This window comes from Triturus cristatus, chromosome 12 (assembly GCF_964204655.1).
Source record: "Triturus cristatus chromosome 12, aTriCri1.1, whole genome shotgun sequence".
In the NCBI taxonomy this organism is placed as follows: domain Eukaryota; kingdom Metazoa; phylum Chordata; class Amphibia; order Caudata; family Salamandridae; genus Triturus; species Triturus cristatus.
Genome location: NC_140595.1, coordinates 243,908,302 through 243,932,049, shown reverse-complemented (window position 1 = coordinate 243,932,049; position 23,748 = coordinate 243,908,302). Strand labels below are relative to the sequence as shown.

Sequence of the window (23,748 nt, the reverse complement as noted above, 5' to 3'; positions counted from 1 at the left end):
AGCAGAGAGCCTTTGTTCCCAGGAGATGCGTTTCCTGGAGCAGCACAACATCCGCCCCCGCCCGTTTCGCCTGGTGAAGCAGCGCCCCACGCTTGATTTTATCCAGGGCCCCCCTTACATTCCAACTAATAATCCGGAGATTTCCCGGCTGTAGGTGGCTATCCTGTGGCATGCCTGTCGTGATAGAACATGGACCTCAGCCCCGCGGAGTGGGAAGCGCGACAATGCAATTGCAGGGTACTAGCGTCTACCGGAGGTGCAATCTGAAAACTAAAACATCCCCTCCCCAACAAACCCCCCACCCCATACCTCAAAGAACCATGAAGTATCTGTCGCGGCGAGACCGGACCCCATCCCCAACACTGGAATGTAGCCCGCCCCGACCAATGGATCCCCAACTCACAGCCCATATCCGTAATGGAAGTCCCCCATCCCCATTGTCATGGCTGGGAGACCCACCCATAGCATGCCTCCCCGCACGTAGACCGTCCCCACTGTTCCACAGCGCCCCATCCACCTTCTATATTCAGGGTTCAGGATTTCTCTTTTTTTTTTAAACAACTAAATAAAATAATGCAATTACACATACCGCTAAGCAAATACAGCCCCTTCCAAAAGGGTTAACAGTGCAAACAGATCGTAAGGATTTTTCAGATGAGGTAAGCAACACCAATACCCTTGCCTAATAAAGTGTTCAGTGAGATTCCATGTAATATAATTGTGTAAAGATTTCATAAGTGTGATAATATACTCCTAAGGCTTATTATTATTAGCATCAACGTATGCTTTTCACAATAAATAGGTCAGATATAGTACCTTGGCATCAACTTTTCATAACAAGCAGGTCAGACCTATGGAACCTGACCTAATTTTTCCCCAATGGGCCAACAAAACATACAACCTTTATCATTGGCTTGTCTTCATCAACCCAGGCCCACTGTATTGAGCAAAGGCTTTATCAAAAAGCAAAACAAACACTTTCACTGAAAGGACACCGCCTTTGTCAAATTGAATGCTGTAGGAAGGAAAAACAACAAGTTGGGGAAACAAAGCCTCTACCTTAGTAGTATTTCTTATAGCTCTTTCTGTGGATTGGATAAGGTCCAAAGACAGCTCCAGTCAAACCAGAACTTAAACATCATAAGTCATAGAATATAGTGACACTGGTTATCGTGTAAGGCGAGGAAGAGAGCACAATGCTGCCGTTATTGCTAGCAAACTAGAGGTATTGGAACTATCTCTTAGCAAGTAGAGGACTTTATTTGTTCATTTACTTACAGAGTTTTATATAGCGCTGACAAGACCCGAGGGTATCGGACAGCTTTACAACATTTATACAGGCAATAATATCAGACCGCAGTATGTAAGGTAAATACCAAAGTCAAGCGTTACAACTGGATTGGTGGTGAGAGAAACACAACAATCTATATCTTGAGCAGGGTATAGTTTACTGTCCAGAGGGTTAAGGCGATTGAGAATGAGATCCTTTAATTGCCTCTTAAAGATCATGAAGGAGGGGTTGGTCTTGAGATCTACTGGTATGGAGATCCAGATTTTGCAGGCATGGCCCGAGAAGGAGTGAGCCAGGGTTTTTTGTTTATGTTTCTTTGGGGGTATGAGAAGTAGGGTGCTGGTGCCTCTGAGGTTTCTTGACTCACCTGCCTTGGTGAGTTTGGCTGCTGGTTTAACAGTGTGAAAGACTTTGTGGGTGAGACAAGCAGTTTTGAAGTGACAGCTTCAATTGGGAGCCACTTGAGATCCTTCAGGGAGGGGAAGATGTGATCATGCCTTTTGGCTTCAGTGAGCATCCTTGCTGCTGCATTTAGAGTGGTTCTCAGGGGCGGCTAAGTGGGAATTTGCTGTGCCTGTGAGGATAGCGTACCAGTAGTCTAACCTGGACACTAATATGGTTTGTGCTGTGGTTTTGAGGTCCTTTGGAGGGAGGAAAGGCTTGATTGTATTAAGAAGTTTTCATTTGTATGCTGCACTACCTGCTGTATTCTTTATATGTGAGCTCATGTTCAGACTTGGGTCCAGTGTGATCCCCAGCGATTTGGCAGAACCAGCCATGGATAGGTTGCAGTTGAGAGAGTTGATAAGCTTTAGCCACTTTTGGGCCTGTGGGGTCTGTCTGTTGTTGGAGAGGAGAAGAATTTCCGTCTTTTCTTGGTTGAGTTTCAAGTGGTTGTGTGATAGCCAGTTTTGGAGTTTTGCTAGTGCATCATTCAGTCAGCACATGTAATCTAGAGAGACTATTTCCAGGTAAAGCTGGATGTTGTCCACATAGAGGTGGAAGGGGATGTGTGCTTGTTTGATTATGGTAGTGAGGGGCTCCATGTAGATATAGATGAGTGTAGGTGACAGAACTGAACCCTGGGGAACACCGCTGGTTATAGCAGAGGTTTCTGAAGTTGCACTGTTTATTTTTATTTGAGAGCAGGTGTGAAGAAATGATGTGAACCATTGCAGAACCAGGCTGTCTGTTCCAATCCGTTGTTTGTGGGTTTTTAGAAGAAGCTTATGGTCGACCGTGTCGAAAGCAGCTGATAGGTCTACGGAGGATGAGCAGGAAGTATCGACAAGCATCCAGAGATTGTGGATGTCATCTGCTATATTTAGTACAGCTATTTCTGTGCTACAACCCTTTCTAAAGCCCGACTGGTGTGAGTCCAGGAGATTGTTGGTGTTGATGTGCTGGTTGAGTTGGAGTAGAACACATTTCTGAAGAATTTTAGACAGGAAGGGAATGTTCGAGATGGGCCTCAAGTTGAGGTCATCAGGGTCTGATCCAGTTTTTTTTTTTTTTTTTTTTTATCAGTGGAGTGACTTGGCCTAATTTTAGGCAGACTGGCATAATCCCAGTACTTAGGGAACGGTTTATTGTTATCGCCCAGAGGGGGGGTAATGACGTGATTAAGATTTTTTGCCAGGGAGTTCAGAAGCGGGTCTGCAAAGTGGGAGGCAGGCTTTGAATTCACAATTAATTCAGAGATGTCCAGCTCCGTGAGTGGGTTGAATACTTTCCAGCTTTCGAGGGTAGAGGGGGATCCTAGATTTTGGTTGCACTCATCAATCTTAGAAGGGGTGATCACTACATGGGAGTCAGAGGAAAGCCAGGGGGGGGGGGGGGGGGGTGTTCCATCATATTTAGTTTGGGGGGTGATTTCAGGTGATGCTTGAGTGTGCCTTGAGAGGACTTCATTATCGTGCTTTTTCATCAAAGAATTTAGCAAATTCATCACGCCGTTCTTTGGAGACTTGAGGGGCTGTTGTGGGTGGTACGGAAGTCTGTTTTTTATGATGTTAAAAAGGTCTTTCAGCGGTTTATTGCATTGTCTAGAGCAGTGGTTCCCAAACTTTTGACTCCTGAGGACCCCAATTGAGTCACCACTGGAAGCCGGGAACCCCCAAGCAATTTGTCGAATTTAAATTTCAAACATTAAAACAGTAATTCGAAAAAAATAAACATGTGTGCACACAAAACAAATACTCGAATTACTAAGGATTTTAGGGGCATATTTACAAGTCCCTATCGCCATGGGAATGTTACTTTTTGCGATGTTCCTGTGGCGATAGGGGCTTCGCCTTATTTACAAGGCAGCGTTAAGCCACTTATTGTGGCTTAACGCTGCCTTGTAAATAAGGCCCACTTTCACGAAATGCTTAGCGTGAAAGAGGTGGGCAGTGGGAGTTGCACTGGGCACCTCCAACACCCATTGATTTTGACGCTGCCCTATATTTACAAGGACAGCTTAAATAGGAGACAGCACCTAACTTAAGACCATGAAAAACCTGGTCTTAACTTGGCGAAACGAGGGGAAAGGTCTTATTTCTCCTCGTTTTTGCTTTTTCCCACGGAAAAAGCAAAACACCTTGGATTGTTTATGTTCAGGAAGGTGACCCTTCCTGCACATAAACTATCTTTAATCAAAATTACGTTTTGTAAATTCCATGTGTGCTGCATTAGGCAGCACACATAGAGGTGACAAAACGGCATTTCAAAACTGTTCATATGCAGGAAGTGGGAACTTCCTGCACATAAACAATCTTCCCCTGCACGCAGACACTCTTGCACTATGGTGCAAGGGTGCCTGCGTTGGCTCTACACTGCTAAGTGTAGTGCCAGCGCAGGGGGAAACGCAAGGCTGCACCATATTCTTGTAAATATGGTGCAGCCCTGCATTTCTGAAGTGTGTTGTTAAGCCAAGGAGACTAATGACACGCTCCGCCAATTCTGTTGTAAATATCCCCCTTCGTATTTTGTATTGAAAGAATTTGCAAAGAAACTGAAACTTTCAATGGGACGGTTGGTGCTGCATCTCCGTGACTAACTTTTGAATGGTTGGTTTTATTTTGCAGTACGAGGCTCCTGCTCCTGCCAGGGCCTGACTGGAAACCCAAAGCAGCCCTGGCAAATGTTTTCAGACCAGTCCCTATACGGTGCACACAAAGTGCAGTGAATGAGCCTCACCACTACAAAGGGGGCTTTGGGAGGCTCTCCCCCCAAAAACAATTTAGGAAACAATGGTGCTGTCTACAACACATTTATCATAATATAATGAATTGTATTAGCTTTTAAAGAATTGTAAATAAAGACCTTACTATGCACCACGATATGACAATCTTTGTTGGGGTTCTTCAATGATTCTCTTATTATCACCCTCCAATAGTGCCTCATCTCTCCATATCCCCGCTGTCACATGTATTTAATTTATTTTAGCATCTCATACCATTGTAGGATGTCAGAGTACTTTACATCACACACATATAGAGATAAAGAATCATATGTGTAAATCAGTGTATAGAAAATGTTACATAAGGCAAAGGGGACTACAAGGTGTAGGATTCACATGTCATTCATACTGGTAGGCATTTTTAAAGAGTGCTTGGTCTGGAGAAGCACAAACTCAGGATTCAGAACATAACAGTGGTTAGCATTGACTTTAACAAGAAAAATGTATTTCCACCCTAATAAACCTTTTTAGCAGCATCAGGATAATGATAGACTGGGAATAAACATATGTTACTAACTTTTACCATGCAGTTTGCAAGCAGCTCTTTGACAGTTTATAGGTCACTGTGCTAGATTACGATTGTCACTTATGAACTTCATAGTAACAAAAGAATCTCTCTGACAAAATCAGTAACCCACTGACCTTTGCACATAAAATCTGTTTTTTAAAATGCATTGTACACGTTCTTTGCAGTAGGTATATTAACCCTCTGTGTCACATTAGATAAGTCAAAGCTGCCACTGGACAAAACTCTCATCTCTCTCCAGCAGGTACATTAATCACTGGTATTTTCTTGACACTTTTATAGTTGTTGGAAAACTGTTAATTTTACAATGAACTTTGCAGTGTTTTTAAAACTGCTGCCTGCGGACCCCCTGAGAATGTGCCACGAACCCCTGGGGGTCCTCGGACCCCAGTTTGGGAAACACTGGTCTAGAGCGCTACAAAAAAAGGCTGCTTTTTCTTTCATGATGTGATTTTTATATTTCCTGCGTTTTAAGTTGCCTTCTTTCTGTATTGAGGTCTTTGTTAAACCAGGACCTCAAGGGGGTGTCTCTAATCCTTTTTAGTTTCAGAGGGGCTCCTTGGTCTAGGACGGCTGACATCTTAGAGTTAAAGTAGGCTGTGAGTTCATTCGTTGACAGGTTATCTGTCATTGGAGGAAGTAGAAAAATCATTCTTCCTTCCCGAGCAGTTAGGAGAATTTGGCTTCTGTTTCTATTCCACTGGAGATCTTTCTTAATATGGATGGTGTGTCGCTCAGCCTGGTTCAAATGGAACAGAATGATATGGCGGTTCAACCTGTGGACAGGGAGGATGTTATTAATGATCATCACCTTGTCCTGAGCTATAATGGCGTCACGGGTTGAGCCTCTGGTATGGGTTTGTTCTTTGCAGTGTTGAGTATGGTTGTTGTTGAGTGAGAGTTTGTTTAAGGATTGGATTAGTGAGTTTTTCTCATCATTCCAATGGAGGTTAAAGTCACCTAGGATTATGTTATTGGCACTGGAGAGTGAGCAGTGAGTTACCAGGTCTGACAGGTGTTCATGGAAGGAGAGTGTGTTGCCAGGAGAGGTGGCAATTTGTTGCTTTGTTTTTCATCCTTATAGCAGTGCTAAGATATTCTAAAGTGCTGTAGGTGGGTGTGGCTGTTTCAATCATTGTAATGGTATTCTTGTGGTTTATGGCTAGACCACCGCTTTGGTGATCTTTTTTTGTCTTTTTTGATGATTGAGAACCCAGGAGGGACTAGTAGGTCAAGGATCGGGTAAGAGGATTCATTAAGCCAAGTTTCTGTGATGAATGCAATATCTGTAATGGTGAGGATGGCTTCAGCCAATTCAGTTGCATGTTTGGAAGTGGATTTACAGTTTGAACAACCAGTTGATATTTCTAGTGCTATTGTGCTTCTGAGAGGGGGGGGTGGATATCAGTGTGGTGTGCAGGTGGTCTGACCGTTTTCCTAGGTAGCATGAAGTTTCTCCCGATACCAGTGATCACCCGAATCTTGGAAGTGCGTTCTATTTTTCTGGTTAGTATCGTGATAAGTTGGGGCTCGCTCTGTTGTCTCATTGTGGGACATCCTGGGGCTTGAATGTTTCAGTCTGTGAGCTCCTTGACTAGTTGTAATCCAGCTATTTGGCTGTGTTGTAGATGGCTGAGGGGGTAGTCTGGAGTTCCGGGGAGACTAGTGAGCAATGACCATAGTCAGGAGAAGTTTTGAGGTTCATTAAGAGTTTGTTGATACCCAGCATTAGTTTCTCGAGTTGATTTTCCATAAGACTTAGTCTCTCATTTAGATTAAATGTGGGTATTTGGTTAAAAGAGGAGGGTGTGGAGGTGTTTAACTGCAAATTGTTAGGTGTATGGTGTGCTAGACTCATGGGGTGTAGGACAGGAGAGGGTTAACAGACTGTGCGCGTAACTTCCCTGCTTGGGTCTGGTGCAGAAATTGTGTTGGGTGGAAACAGTACTAAATCCGTCACTACTTTGGTGAGGGAGAGGATAAGTTGTGCCTGTCGTGTGTAGGTCGACTACTCTCAAGGAATGGAGGCATGGGGGTAGGGTGGTTGTTGGCTGGGGGGCGGATTATTGAGAGAATTGCTAGGTTGGAGAGATGGACTGGCGTTATTGCTCGGATGAGTTCTGATGGCTGACTTGCTTCTAAGTGGGCAGTCAGCATTCTGGATGCAAGGGTTTATGGTGTGGTTAAGTGTGATATTGGTATCCGGCTCAGTGTGAGAGAAGGCGTGCTCAGAATATGCGGTGGTGGTTGTGGGGGTAGAGTTGAAAATTCAGGAGTGACTTGTGAGGATGACTTCTTGCATGGGAACCTGTGTGGGAGGTTGCGTTGACGAGGGGAAGTTGCGAGCGTTGGAGATAGCCTTGCAAAGTGTGAGGAATATGGATTCAAAGGAGCGCAAGTTGGCATCATTGGCTTGAATCCGTACAATTCCGTTTCTGTAAATAGTTATGGTGCCTTTGAACATGGAAGAGTTTGAGATCGTCAATATGCGGCCGTGTGGTATGTTAGAAGTTTGGATTATGTGAAGGTAGTTTGAAAGGATTGTACTTCATTTCGCAGGTCGGTAGTGTAGAAGATGAGATCAGTTTTCTCTTGCCCTTTGGAAGAGCTGTAGTATAGATCTGTTATGAGTGTTTCAGGATATTTGAATTTTTTGGAAGCAGCAGCTGAGAGGTAGGAGATGTAGAAGGAGTTTGGGCCAAGTGGCTTCATGTGGAATGACGCAGGGAAGTGGTGTGCTGTAGAGGCAGGCATTGGTGTTAGAACTAGTGGGATGAGTACATGCAGGGTGAGTACTACTAGTAAAACCCCTAGAACCGGGCCCGAGGGACCTAGGTGTTTGAGTAATGAGAGCTGACAGAAAGTCAGGGGACCCTCTAGGTCGCTCAGCATTTCAAGACATGAATCTGAGTAAAAGAGGTGCTTTTTTTCTCTTCAGATCAGCAAATGAAATTTACTCTATTTCTTCAGATTTCTCTTATCAGAGGGGTGGGTATCTTAGATTGATAGTTAATGCAGTAAACTGGTGACTTAGAGGGGTAAAACAGTGGAGATGAACTAGCGAGCAGTTGCCTAATCCAAGATGGCTACCGCTCTGGAAGCTTGGGTAGTACTCTTTTGGTTTCTGTTTCTTCTATCCTGTGGAGGTAAGGTCTTAGACCAGAAGGGCAAGGGCTGGTCCTCTTTATTTCTTGTAGAGGGGATTAGGTAGTCCTCTTTCTATTATTACAGTGCACCGAGGAAAGCCTCCAGATTGAGACTCAACTTTCAGGAGGACTTCTGTACCCACCTTAACAAACATAGCAACCTGGATCCCGATGGACAGGTGCTCTTGGCCTCCAGGGAATGTGGGGCACGAAGCAGGAATACAAGTTATACTCCTGCGCTGGGAGAGACCAGTGCCACGGGGGACACCGTGTAGGGCACAGAAAAATAGTCACTACTTTAGAGACTCCGCAGCCTCTCCAACAGGGTCAGAGAAAAACGATCCTGATCTTCATTGCCTCTCCATTCCAAGAGCAGGGTCATAGCCCTGCCCCTCACCACATGGCACCGGGACCAGTCGGAATCTTTCTATCCTCAACACAGACCACAGATCTCTAACTGGCTCTTAGTTGAGAGGGGAAAACTTCCAAAAAGGAAGGGGCTCCGTAAGGGCTGCAAATATGGAACCTGCTCCACCAGGTTCAGGAGTTCCTGGCAGGTTCACACTCGTCAGCGACCAAGAGTGACCCTGCGCAGAACCATCGCGGCGCAGCTAACCAGTCGTCCGCTCTGACCTGAAGTCTCAGGACAGTGGCGCCCCTGTACCCGGGGGCACAGGGGTTTCAGACTCACCCTCTCGGGTGGTGGCATGAAGAACCAGCAGCCTTACTTCAGTTCTCAGATTTTGATCTGGGCAGCATTATAGGTAATCCCTCATTGGCAGAGGGTATTCCACAAGTTCTCCACTGCTGCGTCAGCATGAAGTGCTCCAAGGTGACTTCTTGCAGGTAAGTCATCAGTGGCAGGCTCCTAGGTGAGTTGAATATTTTTTTCAGTGCAGATTCAGTCTTTTCAGTTTAATCCAGTGGTTTTGGTGGGACGATGGCCAGGCCAGGTGCAGGATTTTAACCAAAGGTAATCCTGGCCCACGGGAGCTCACACAAGAAGCTCCTGTCCCATCAGCCATCTTAATGTGGTTCTTTAATTGGGCCATCTATGCGTGCCCAGTATGACATATGCAAGCCTGCAAATTTGACATACCAATGCAGCCCTTTCCCTGCACTTGGTGCAGACTCAAATGTGTTCCATTCCTGAACTTGCGCGGAGTGGTAATTGTATTTTTGCCAATGGCTACAAGGTTGGCAAATGGCATAGGAAACCTCATGCTTCTAATAGCTCATTCTCTAAGCAAGAAAAACAAATTACTTACCTTCTTTAATGCTCTTTCTGGTATAGACTATTTAGCTGCAGATTCTCACCTTTTGAATACTCTCCAGGCGTCAGACCGGATCCAGATTTTTTTGGATTGCATCTCTGCACACCGGAAGGTTGCACCATGTGGCTCCGCACGGAGGGCGTTCTGCTCATGAAATGATATGTGGGGTACATATAGGCGACACTCCTGCACGCTGACGTCATTTGCTTTTGAGACTCTCCACGCCCCCAAGAGCAGTCTCAAGCTGGCAAAGTGCCCTTCCTGGTGAACTAGAATGTCCAGACAACAGTGCTTTGTGAACATATAGAGGGAATCATGTAGCTGCTTGGAAGATGTCTAGGAACTTGACCCTGCAAGCTAATACTGGTAGCTGCTTTGGCCCTGGTGGAATGGGTTAGCAGTTCTTCTGGAGGCGGTTTCTTTGTCAGAGTGCAGCAGATTTTAATGCAGAGCACGATCTAGTGGAAGAAGGTACGCTTCTGCACAGCCTTGCTTTTTTTCACTCCGGTGAACATCAAGGAGCTGAAAGTAAACCCGGTGGTGTTTGATCGTCTATGTAGAAGCTCAGCGCTTTTTTCGGGTCCAAGCAGTGGAGTCTCTCCTCTTCCGTAGAGGTGTGAGGCGGAGCATAGAACGCCAGCAGGTTGATGGTTTGACCAGTGGCGGTTGGCAAGGCTCACGGGGAAGGCGAGGGGAGGGGGAAGGAGGCGCGCGGGGCACCAAGTTAAATTAAAAAAAAAGAAATACACTTACCTTGCCACCGGGTCCCATGTCTCAGGAAACACTGCCAGGCTCCCCTGACCAATCAAAGCGCTGCAATGCAGCGTTGTGATTGGTCTGAGAGCCCTGATTAGGTGCTCAGCCAGGGGCTGGAGGAGTGGGGATGTTCTCCACGCAGGCTGTAATGCAGCCTGCAAGGAGAACAGGCAAAGTGCCCATGACTGGTTTGTGCGGCCCGAGGGGGCTAACCAAACAGTCACTGCGCTCTTAGAAGGGTTCTAACACTCCTCTCCTGCTTTGCAGCCATGCCCCCTCACGCAAAGCTGCAGCAGCAGGAGGACAAAATAAAATGATAATAACATTAAGTTATAATCATTTTCTTTTTTTATTGCTTTGAAGCAGTGGGGCGACACTCCACCTTAGCGAGGAGCTGCCCCTGGGTTTAACCGGTATGGAACAGCATCACAATGTTTGGCAGAAAGGATGACCTAGTTTGCAGAACCAGATTATCTGGTAAGAAGGCCGTGTAAGGTGGATGGATACAGAGCCTAAAGCTCACATACACACCGTGCGGAGATGATGGCAACAATGAACACAGTTTTGAGTGTGATGAGCCGTACGGGACAGCTATGAAGCAGTTTGAATGGAGTGCATATTAAATATATAGAGACCAGATTGAGATTCCATTGGAGGATCACAAAATGAGAGGGGGGAAACGGATGCTGCAGCCCTTTCAGAAACCTCATCCCAACCACAATCAGATCCAGTTTGATGCCTGGGTAATATTCAAAAGGTGAGGAATCTGCAACTAGAAGTCTTGATCAGAAATCATTAGATCTGAACTCATTGGTCCAGTTTCCAATTAATGTTATTGCAGTTCTTATTCGTGCAGGATATAGGTGGGTGCTAGTCAAACTTGTGAAAAACTGTGGGTAAAACAAGACAAAAATAGGATGGTTTCTCAGAGGTTTGTTCTTCACACTTCCAGCTGAATGGCACAGCTTGTGTTTACAAGCAAATGAGACTAGGGATAAGATCTGCAACATAACTATCATATAAAGCATTATTATTTAGATTTCGCCTCAAACTATTTTGGTAGTTTGATATAATGATCCCAAAACTGAAATCAAGTATTGATCTAACATTATTAACCTATGCTTACCCAAATAAGATGCAAAGATTGTGGACTTCAAGTAGTTACTGATGACTTTAATACATTTTATGTGCATTTCACGTGTACCACTTTAAAAATACATACCTACCTTCAAAGAAATTCAACACTACTGTACACACAACCATTCAAAAGAACGTGTTTTTCCACTGTACACCGATGCACATGTTTAAAGCAATTTATTCTGCTTTTAAACATATGAATATTTTCAAAGTAGTGTGTACTCCCTATGTAGGGCAATATTTATTGAAAATGAAGATACAGGTCAAGAAGTCAGAAAACGAAGAAAATAAAATCAAGAAAAGTGAAACTCAAATTTTGTGGAAAATGTATTAAACACATTCTCATTTAACAATTTCAGTACTGGAGGATCACAGTTAGGTTAAGGGGTGGGCTGTTTGAAGGCGTTAATTGTAGTGTAAGGATTATGTATAAAAAATAATTATGGTAAAGGACAAAATTAGAAATATAGTTAGGTTTAAGGTTGTGGTTAGGGTAAGGGACAGGGTTATTTGTAGGGATAGTCTTATGTTTAAGCTTAGAGTTATGCTAAAGGGCAGCGTTTAGTTTAGGTTTACAGCTGTGATTAGAGTGAGGGTTAGGGGTATATTTAGGCTTAAGGTTCTGGGTGGAAGTTATGGTAAGGAGTCTTACAGTTACAGAAGTTGCCCAAAATGTCTCCATTCTGGTATTCTTCACAATGGTTTCTTTATAATTGTCAATCAACATAAACTGTTTATTTTGATAATAGGTTCTTAAAGAGTTTATTCATTGTTGTATTCTTCATTATTACGTATATCCATGTAGGACGTATAGTTCTACTTCAACTTATTCCCTCTTTGCATGTGCAGTATGCACTACCTTCCCAGTCATGTGTTGCTTTTGTATGCAAGTATACACACCTTAAGGGCAACCTGTTCGCCATTGCTGACTGTATGGAACACTTCCCCGAAAACACCCTCGCCGATCTTCACACAGTGCAGCATTTTCTTTGAGCCAATGCAACTGCTAAAAGAGATGGGTCCATCTTGCATGCACTCCTCATACACCTTTTCAGCATCAGTGATGACATCACACAATGATACATTTGCTAGTGGAGAGAGCAGACTCTGCATTGTGGAGAAAAAAAGATGAGATAGATAACAGGAAAATTATTTCATGCAAACAATGTGCTGGAGGTAGAAAAAACTCTTTGCAGAGGGAATGCTAACATTTATTCATAAACATAGAATGGTAAATATTGTAATAACCATGTACAAGTATATTATGTAGTGATTCTAATACATTATTTTAGGCTTCCTTTCAAGTCGGTAAGTTTACAAAAACACACCAGTGATTTATTCTTATTGTTGCGGAGTCCAAGAGGAACCACGGGTGACTGAGCTAACCGGGCAATACACCGCCAATCACAGAATCTGTCTTGCGGGCCAGGGATTTCGACCCCTAAGCATCTCTAAATTATTCGGGGTTGGGCTACAAAACAGCTTACAGTTTGCCATGACTGCAATAGGCAGCCGCAGCTTAGCTGTTGAAGTAGCCTGACCGCTGGGTCCGCGTAAATCAAAGCGGGCATCGTGGCATGGCTTCCAGTCCTGCTCTTACCCGGTTCAGCCTGGATTCCGCAGAGCATAGTCAGCTGGCCAGCTGCAGACTCCCGCATTCAGTGGGATGTCACCAGCCGGGCGACCTGCTGGCAAATTAGAGGGATCGAGATGAAGAGTAAGAGCAGCTTGGAGGTAACGAATAAGGTGTGATGTGGCAGAAGGGAGCCGGTAGAGGGGGAGGCCACAACAGCCTAGCTGACGGCGCTGCAAATCTGGCCAAACTGTTTGCACTAGATGTGGCATGCAACAAATTTTACTTAACTCTGCAAGCTCTTTTAGCCAGCTAATGCCCCCGGAGTGCTGGTGAGAGTATTAATTAGGCCTGGGCAGTACATTTCGTTCCGCTCGCAGAATTTGCGATATTTTGACATTTTCACGGTGAAATGTCAGAACTTTCGCAACCTGCCGCTAAACGGAAGTATTTTTCTTGTTCGCGCTTTAAAAATGCATTCTCGCGCGTGCGGTCGCGACTTACCGTGTCCCTGCGTTCGCCGACGAGTATTCCTATCTGTTCGCGCGCGCTACAAGATGTTGGATTGTTGGTAGCAGGTCGCGCTATCCCGCGAGAGTTTGCGATCGCGAACACGTCATTGTGATCGCGAACAGGAAATAAGCGTCGCAAGCAAGATGGCCACGCCCATTAGCAACCGCATGGGCAAGTTGGAGATATATTTCCCCGTGAGCGATAATTAGCGAAAGTCAATTTCCGCCCACCCTTAGTATTAATCTATTATTCGCCACCTACCGCCAGCTACACTTTGCTCACCATTTGCTGTTTGACTCCTGCATTATATTGATTCTCACTGCTACATGCTGTTTCTTGATACTGCCATGGGGTCTCATCCAGAAGTTTTCTTGCCCGCACTCCGCCACACCTGAACTTTCTGCACCGGACTGGGGTGGGACTACATCCCCAGTCGTCGCCCCCCTTGGCTCTCTTGGCCACCGATCAACACTGGTGACTCCATTTGGATTGTAAGGCACTGGATGCTGTTCTGCCCCTATCTGGTCAGGAGTCATGGGTAAGCAGAGAATAGCTGGAGGGAAGGACAGTACTACTATAAACCACAAAGTGGCACTACGCTGGACTAAATCCTGGCACAAGCAGGGAGTGTAGTTGCCAAAAAAACTGACTTGGCGGAGAAGCGCTTATTCCTGGATATGGAGGGGAGGTATAGAATTCCTTCACCGAATAGCTGGGCACCATCGGCTGGTAGGTTCATCGGAGGAGGCTTGTGGTAGTTGTTGTAGACCACCGAACCCTGAGGTCACTGCACATACTTTACTGCTGGCCACGGATAAGGTGCCTTGGTTGCGAACCCACAGCTAGGAAAAAGCAAAAAACTAAGCAAGGGCCTATCCCTGGACACTTTAAGAGGCAGGGGACCACTGCCCATTCTCTAACCTGTGCCCGCAAATCAACAGACCTAAGGCCACTGCAGGTTGAGATTTTATCAACCTTCAAATCTAGTGAAAAAGATGGGGTACAAAGCCTGGGAAAATGCAATGGACAAAGTCAAATCAATTGTTTCAACTGCAATTCTACCTTAGTGGATAGGTTATGCTCTTTGGATGGTGCCTTTCAGGACTGATCTAAACTAAAGTTCATATTGGCATCCCCAGCACCGACCCAACCTCATGGCCAAGTGCCTCCTGCTTCCACTGCCTGAATCATCAACAATTCCTTAACAGGAATATTTCCAGAAGAACTAAAAAAAGCATACTTACGCCCGGTACTGAAGAAAACAAAACTGGTCCCACTTAACACAGACAACTACAGACCAATTACAAATTAACTTTCCCTGAGCAAACTGACAGAAAGAGCAGTGTTCGCCCAGATGTCACAATTCATTGAAGATAATGCTATAGTTTCAGACTTCCAAACAGGATTCCATCCAGGAAGAGGCACAGAGTCTGCCCTCGTTACCATCTGGGATGACCTGAAGAATACAGTTGACAGGAACAAGGATGCTACACTACGTCTCTTGGACCTCTCAGCTGCTTTTGATATGGTTGACCATGGCACTCTAATACAAAGACTCTATGAAGCTAGCATAGAGGGGACAGCTCTAGACTGGATCACATCCTACCTTCACAACAGAAGAAATAAGTTCCTTACCTGTAACTGTAGTTCTCAAGTATTTGAAGCTTTCATAGATTCACATGCTTGAATCATTCCCGGCCGTCATGATGGGAGTCCCTGGTACTTAAAATAGTAGTATTAGTAGTAGTAGTAGTAGTTGACTTAAATAGTCATAATAGACTAATAGGTATAGACTAAAGGAGGACTAGGCCTCTTAGTTTAATAACATATCATAGTCCTTATAAAGAAAAGGACCAAGATTTTGCCCCAACCAATCAGCATCAATCACCCTCTAGAACCCTCCTGAGGGAAGCTCAGAGCCTCAGATTTTCTACCGCATGTTGTGCTAGGGAGTCTCCTCAGAGCTCTGCTCAGCTTTCTGATAACGGATTTTGGACTTTTTCTACAGGAAGGTACAATTTTATGATCTTTTCTAAAACATCATCTTCCTGTTTTCCTACGTTTGGTGGATCTTCATTCTATCTGGACTATGTCTCACAAGGCTAAGAAGGCTTTCTTCAGAGAATGTGCCACTTGCCTGAAGAAAAGACTTTATGTTGATGATCCTCACAAAAATTGCATTTACTGAATAGCAAGCAGTTTGGTAGCACATTTACCATAGTTTTGAAGCTTAACAGGAATGTGAACAGTGTAACCTGCAAGCAATCATCAAACAGTATAAAAGACCTAACCATACCAGTAATAGTAAAGGAAAAAACTTCCATAAGCGTTAAAGACAATAACCAACTTACTATATGGAAATGTGATTCAGTTGAAAATAGGTTGGAGGGTAGGCAGGGGTGGCTGCCCTTAATGGAACAGATGCCGAAGTACTGTCTGATCCACTGCTGTGTCATTGAGAACTGATGAATCCAAACAGTAGTGTCGGGTGAAAAAGTGTCTATTCTTCCACGTTGCTGCCCGGCAAATTTACGGAAGTGACACTCCAGCAAAAAAAAGTTGTAGATTTTGCCACTGACCCTGTGGAATGGGCTCGGACTCTTGCAGACAGAGGTCTGCCTGACTTCTGATGACAAAATTGTATTGCACTCGCGATCCACCTAGAAGTACTTTGTTTGGAGAGCGGGAAACCTTTCCTTGGTGCACTGAATGCCAAAAATAGTTGAGGTCTTACGGAAGGATTTTGTCCTATCTAAATAAAACTTTAGGTAACGTTTTACGTCCAATGAATGTAAAGCTCTCTCCGCCGATGTCGTACGATACGGGAAGAAAGTTTTAAGTACCATAAAAATCTGGTGGAAATCAGATGGCACATTGGGAATGAACGTCGGATTTGTTGGAACCAGAACTCCATCTGACCTAAACTGCAAGAAAGGTTCCTTTATTACCAAAGCCTGTATTTCACTGACCAATCTGGCTGAGGTCAAAGCAAGTAGTAAAGCCAACTTCCACAATAGGAATTTTATTTCTGCAGTGTGAATCGGTTCAAAAGGAGCTTTCATTCATTGTGAGAGAACCGTGTACAGTTGCCAGGCTGGTGGTGGAGGTTTTACAGGTGGGAACACTCAAAAGAGTCCTTTGAAAAACTCTTTAATTAGTCTAGACAACCACAGAGGTGAAGAGGACGGTGAGCTTCTATAACAAGAAATGGCCGCTAAGTGAACTTTTATTGAACTGTGTGCCAAACCTGATTTACGAGAAGCAGAAGGTAAGGTAGGACTTGTTCCGGAGAGAAAGACAATGGATGTAAACTCTCCAGGTGGCACCAGATGCAGAAACGCTTCCACTTGAGGTTACATCTTGTTGGTACTGTCCACCCTTGCTTTGGCTAGGATATTGCGGCATTCATCAGAAATGTTTAAGTGTCTTAACTCATTGTATTCAGGAGCCAAGCTGACAAATGCAGGCTCTTGAGGTCAGGGTGTAGTATCTGCCCCTGGTTCATGGTCATTGAAGAGAATCTTTTTCCAATAGAATCCAGACGTCTGCCCTCTCTGTCCAGAGGCGCAGAAAGAGGTACTGTTGGAGTTTTTGAGCAGCCCACATCACTACTGAGTCCGGTTTCGGGTTCCATGTGAGGCACGCTGGCGCATCATCAGTTGTCTTGTATTTCTTATCCAGACGTGGAAGCACCGCTGGCACAGAGGCTGGGTTCTTCATTATTCGAACACCTTCCTCCCAGATATAATCAATTATGGGAATAGCTAACTGACTTATGAAATGGTTCTTTAAAGTCATAAGAGGCAGTCCACTTGCTTGGAAGGCATTGGTTTAGCAAACCATTTTGCTGCACCTTCCAACTAATTGTGAAATCCCCCAATATCTTCAGGTGGGGAATCTACCGGAGGAGGTACTGGTGAGGCTGGTGAAAACTTCCTATAGTCATCCCATTCAGAAGCTGTATCATGGAGTTCCCCTTCCTCATCCGAAGAGGCTGGTTCCTGGAGGGGAACAGATTGTGGAATATTCGGCACTGAGAGCATCGTAGGAACATTAACTCTTGCTGGCAATGTCACCTGAAGAGGAGGAGGGGGTATATTAGACGGGTCAGAAGGTAGGAAGAGCTGTCTATAATTCTGCAGCATAAAGTGTAAATCCCCTAGTAATGCAGATGGCATTGTGACCATTTCTTCATGGTACTGTTGATGTTGATCAGGCTGGGTAAAACAGACTTGACCATAGTATTGCTGGTCATCATCATCAACTGGCTGGCACTTGACGTGCAATTCTAACTGGCTATATGCATCCCCAAAGAGGCCTTCTTCCTCTTCTTCAGAAACTCCCTCCTCTAAAAGGTGAGTGGGTAAAAAAGGAGTAATTTTACTGGGTGAGTTGTGTTCAGGCATGATTTCCGATGCACGAATCTTTTTTCAGTCTGCTTTACAGAAATAGCTTTCGTCGACAATTGTGTCGACGGATGCGCCGACAATGGTGTCCTACCTTCCACAGCTTTCAATGTACTTGCCGTAGGTGATGTCGACGACAAAGATTTTCGTTGACATTGGGACTTCTCCGACACCTGTGGAGTCGTTGACGGAAGAGACTTTGTTGACGCCGGTGACTATCTTCGTCGACGGCAACTTGCCCGTCGACGGTGGTGCACTCAACAACAGTGATGACCTCGCTGACCGCGGCTACGTCGACCTTTTTTTCGTCGGCGGTGGTGAGGTCGACGATAACTTCATCTATGGTATTTTCTTCGACAACGTAGTCAGCTTCAGCGTCGATGACGAGTGCTTCGTCGACGATGTGTCAACCTCCTTGTGAGAAACCAAGGAAATGGTCGATGAAACCGGACCTCGCCTTGATGAGGTCAAGGTCATCGTCGACTATGAGAGAGCCATAGAACATGTTGTCTACGTCGATGTGCCAGAAATGCATGCTCTTTTAGTCGACGGAGCTAGAATAGTTTTCGTCACTGACTGAGAACTGCCTGATGGAATGTCAGAAGTAGGTTTTTTTAAAGTCCGTTTAAGTTCCGCAGGAGGTGTTTTTGGTTCAGAAACAGTCTTTGATACTTGTTCTTTTTTATGAGAGCTTTTGTGCTCAGAGGAAGATTCAAAAGAGGACTTCTTGGCGCATTGCTTAGCAGGCTCCTTATCAGAATGTGATGAATCTCTTGTCCTTTTAACAGAGGTTTTTGTAGTTACACTGGTGACTCTGAGTCTGACACAGGGTCTGATCTAGTTTACAATTTCTGAAGCCGATGAGAAGACGTCCTTCCCTTTCTCTAAGGGTCTTATTTGAAAAAGTACAACAAATCTTGCATTCTGAAGCCTTGTGTGATGGAAATAGGCAGTAAATGCAATTTTTGTGAGGATCAACAACAAAGTCTTTTCTTCAGGCAAGTGGCACATTCTCTGAAGAGAGCCTTCTTAGCCTTGTCAGACATAGTTCAGATAGAATGAAGATCCACCAAAAGTGGGAAAACAGGAAGATGATGTTTTAGAGAAGATCATAAAATTGGACCTTCCTGTAGAAAAAGTCTAAAATCCTTCATCAAATTAAAGAAAGAGGAGATTCCCTAGCACAACGTGCAATAGAAAATCTGAGGCTCTGAGCTTCCCTCAGGTAGGTTCTAGAGGGTGTTTGATGCGGATTTGGTCGGGGCAAAATCCTAGTCCTTTCCTTTATAAGGACTATGATAGGTTACTCTTGTAAGAGGCCTAGTCCTTCTTTAGTCTATACCTATTAGCGTATTATGACTATTTAAGTCTACTACTACGCCTACAACTATATTTTAAGTACCAGGGACTCCCATCATGATGACGGGGAATGATTCAAGCATGTGAATCTATGAAAGTTCCAATACTGGAGTAATAAATGTCTTCCATACTCCCCCGTCTCGTCAAAACCATACTTCACAAAAGCATGAGTCCCTCAATACTCTATCATCTCACCCACGCTTTTCAACATCTACATGGAGTCATTACCAGCACTGATCAGTCAATTTCACCTCATGTGCTACAACTATGCAGATAACACACAAACACTCCTTCAACTGGAAAGTCCCAAAGACATTGGAAACTCGCCAGTTTTCAGTTGTCTCAGAGCCGTGGATCAATGGACGACATGGAGCCATCTCAAATTGAATGTTTTCAAAACAGAAATACTCACGTGTGGCGATTGGAAAAATTATGACCCATTTGCCGCCTGGCCTGATGATCTGGCAACACCGTCTAAAGTATCAAAGGAAGTAAGAAACCTCAGAATGACCATGGAATCCAAGCTAGCAATTAATGTCCAAGTGGACAAATTAGCACAATCAAGTTTCATTACTATAATAACTCTGCGACGCATCTTCCTCCACCTGGGATTGCTACACAAGGTCCAGGCTACCATCTCTCTTCTTCTGTCTAAACGAGATTACGCCAATAGCCTCTACTACTGATCACCTTTAACAACAATGAAAAGACTACAACGGATTCAGAACTCTGCCACCGGACTACTCTTACATATAAAGTCACAAGCCAACATCACAGCCACACTCCATGCAGCAGTGCCACAGAGTCCCTTTGTCTCATTTAGTGCCTTGGGGGATGAAGAAGCCTGGAGACGGTTTTCTCCCCATAGGAGCACTCCAGCAGGAGGGAGACTACAGTTCCCATCATGCCCTGCTCTCTGGTCACGCTGATAACGGAAGCGCTGAACCACAGCGAGTGGTAATCACAGCCACACTCGGAGCAGCAGTGCCACAGCATCCCTTTGTCTCATCTGGTGCCTTGGAGGACGAAGAAGCCTGGAGACGGTTTTCTCCCCATAGGAGTACTCCCGCAGAAGGGAGACTACAGCTCCCATCACGCCCTGCGTGCTGGTCGCGCTGATAATGGAAGCACTGAACCGCGGCAAGGGACGCGCCCGGGCAAAGCTCAGGCCAAGGGCGGGCCCGTCCACGCCCGGAGCCCGAAGGAGGGTGGGCTGGACCCGCCCCCTAACATCTGCCATTTTCTGAAGGTACTGTGAGTCTTTGCTTCTTTGTTATTTTCCTTTTGCTCTGTCTTAGGTGGGACTGACCTGGCCTATTCTCCCCTTATCGAATTATGAGTAAACGGAAGGGCCCATTAGAAAGACCAGGGGGTGGCGTTGTAGGCACGCTGGACGCCTTCCTTATGAGAGCGGAGACCGTCCGAACACATGAAATTGAATTAACTGAACAACGGCTTTCCTTGGACTCTTGTGCCACACAAACGTTCCTCCCTTGGTCCTATCAGGTCTGTAGTATCACCTGTGAGGTCTCCAACACAGCCTGATCCAAGCCCGAATGCATTTACATCGCCTGCCCCCTCCTCTTCCATCAGTGTATTACAGTGCAGCAATAGAGTGACTCGGGCTAAGTCAGTGCTGGTGCCAGCTCAGACAGCTTCCAGACATAGTGGATTGCCAATTAAAAGAAGGGGGCTGGATCCACCAAAGACGATCCGATTAAAGGGGCGCGAGCTGGGAAATGAATCAGGACAGACTAATTGGAAGTGGACCAAGCGGATTCAGTCATTCACAAGGACTCAGAGACTAGTATTTCACCCCCTTACTTGGCTGATGAGATCTTTCTGAAGCGGGTAGAGACTATGGTCTCGGTATTGCTGAACCCCCTCCTCTATAAATTATCTAGAATCGAGGATAGGTTTGACACTTATAGAGGCTGGTTGTAGGATGTCCCATTCCTGTCCTAAAAGCTCGCAGATAAATAGTGTAGAGGTACCGATGGCCCAGACTCCGGTCTTACCCATAGCAATAGGGGATGCAATAGCCAGACATCACTCCCGCCAGATTCCTTGGACTGAAGTTTCAATGGGGGGGATGGCTTTGCCCTCATCTAAAGGGGGGTAAAATGTATTGCACCAACACCAGCTCTTGGTTGGATCTGATCAGGGTCCCAACCCTAACAATGGCAGTACCAATCTTTTGCAAGCTGACCGCCATGTAATTACTAGGGTGTATAGATATGCTGGTTCTTGCATCCCCAATAATATTCACCCAGTCCAAAGGCGAAATGAAGGCAAAGTGGTTAGCTTAAGTCAATCTTACAACAAAGTGCACCCCTCTCTTTATCTCCCCCCGGTGGCAATGCCTTTAGCACTGGTTTTAAGAAACGTTCTCACTTTGAGGGAGGCCCAAGTGGAAACTACCGTCCAGCTGATGGACAAGTCACTTCATTGGCTGAATCGTTATGTAATGGGAACCGGCTGTGGGGGGCCACATTTAGCAAACCAAATTATTATGGCTGGTAGGTTGGCTGGGCATGTCTCCGAACGTGACACAGGGTGACTCATGATAAACTAACAATCCCTACACCCCCAAAACCATTCCGGATCACTTGCACGGAATTCCTCATGTAGGTACGCAGATCACTGCACTGTCCCTGAGCTACTTCTTTAGGCCCCTTACACCACTGAGCTTGGAATCGCTACCTTATAGCCGAAAATCTTTGGAAATCATAAACAGATGGATAACCGGGGAATCCGACTGGAGAATCGGTTTGCCCCTTTCTGGGTTAGAAACGTGTGATTGACTACCCAGGAACGGGCAAGTGGGGCAGGTTCTATCCCCCCGGTAACCATCGCAACAGATAATGGTAGAGCAGCAAGTCTTGGCCCCAGTATTGTTGAAAATAGTGGGATTTTAGCTGTAATAAATATAGCATTATAAAATGTCGCAGGTATCTCCAATAAGCTTGGGGATTCCGAATGGCTTAAAATATGGCAGGATCGTGATATCTCCTGCTTTTAGGAGACATGGGCCCCAGAGGAGACCTTTGTAAATGGTTATCGTTCTTATCAGACGAAAGCCACTCCGTCCCTCTGTGGTAGAGCGAAAGGGAGCTTATTAACTTTAATTTCAAATACCTTAGCTATAAAAATAAAGATGCTATATGATACTTCCCCTTTTTTCATCGGATTACTCTAGAACTTGCTAACTCTAATCAGTGGTTCCTAATAAACTTCTAGGACAACAATTTCTGCCCAAACATGCATAAAGTGCTGGACGAGGTGAATGGGGCAATCGATTTGGCACCCAAACTGGTGAAACAAAAGGCTGTCTTAATCATCAAATGGCTGGGTGACTTTAATACACATCTGTGCCACCACAACTTAGAGCGGGTCTGTGGTGTGGAGGATATGTGGGGTAACCTCGTTCACCACTTTTCACATAACATCTATTAAAACTCTCTAAATGCGTTAATCTCGTTGAGAAATATGCTCATGGTTAATAACTTAGCGATTGATAGTGACAAATTGCCCCCAACTTTCCATCGGGATCACCGGGAATCAACAATTGATTTCATATTGGTCACTAACCCTTTAAACTGCAGGTGTAGCAAAGTTAACAACCAATTTAATTCATTTAGTGATCATGCGATTTTGTGCTGTGAGATCCAAACTATGCAGAGGGCTCCGACTATGGCGCAAGAAATTGGTCTGCCTATACCTGCTAGGCGTAATGGATACCAACTGAAGTGGTCCAAAATTGACAAACTGGAGGTGATACCTAGCATAATTAGCAATGCCATAAATAATATAAATAATTGCTTGGAAACTGATATTCAACCCAAACTTGTGGTGTCTTCCTTTATAGAACTTTTAGTACACATAAGGAACTCAATCACTAGGAAAAATACGAACAACCCAAAAAGATAAAGGGATGGTTTGATTCTTCCTGTACTAAAACAAAGAAAGCCCTAACCAAAGGTCTCCGAAATTTCCATCTACAGTAGGGAATATGAAATGGTCAGAAAAAATAGGGAAAAGGCGCTTAGAGAAGAATCTTGGGACAAATTAGAATAGGCTGCGGCGTCAGGTAATTCAAAGGAGTTCTGGGGTATAATAAATGGCCCACATTTTAAAACATCAAATGGTAGTGCACTCTAAGTTAACGTAGGGGAGGAGGAGTGGGTGGCTAATTTTGAAGGTATTTTTGCTCCAACTGTTTATCTGAGACCCCCGGTTTGCACCACCTCTGGTCTCCCTCTTTCTTTCCGTACTGAGAAAGTTAGGAATGGGATTAAGGCCTGTAGTTCTAATAAAGCCCTGGGCCCCGATGGCGTTCCAATGGACTTTTTCTTTGAATATAACGTACAAGCTACTTACCTCCGGTAACGATGTATCTGGTAGAGACTATTCTAACCACAGATTCCTTAACGTAGAATTATCCCCAAGCGTGAGACTGGACCCGGAAAATTTTCTTATCCCAGCACCACTGCACGACGGGGGGGCGGCACCACGCGACTCCGCCCCGCCGTCTTCTGCGGGCG

The 23,748-nt window shown here is 45.0% G+C and overlaps 1 protein-coding gene across 2 annotated transcripts in view; it reads right to left on the bottom strand.

The window, feature by feature from the left end:
• The window catches only part of HASPIN (histone H3 associated protein kinase), a 1,547,868-nt gene that overhangs the window by 779,929 nt on the left and 744,191 nt on the right, over positions 1-23,748 (bottom strand). For both annotated transcript variants that reach the window (XM_085639404.1, XM_085639405.1), the window contains exon 8: positions 12,254-12,460. In XM_085639404.1, the coding sequence (XP_085495530.1) occupies positions 12,254-12,460 (207 nt within the window). The remainder of the gene's footprint in view (positions 1-12,253; positions 12,461-23,748) is intronic.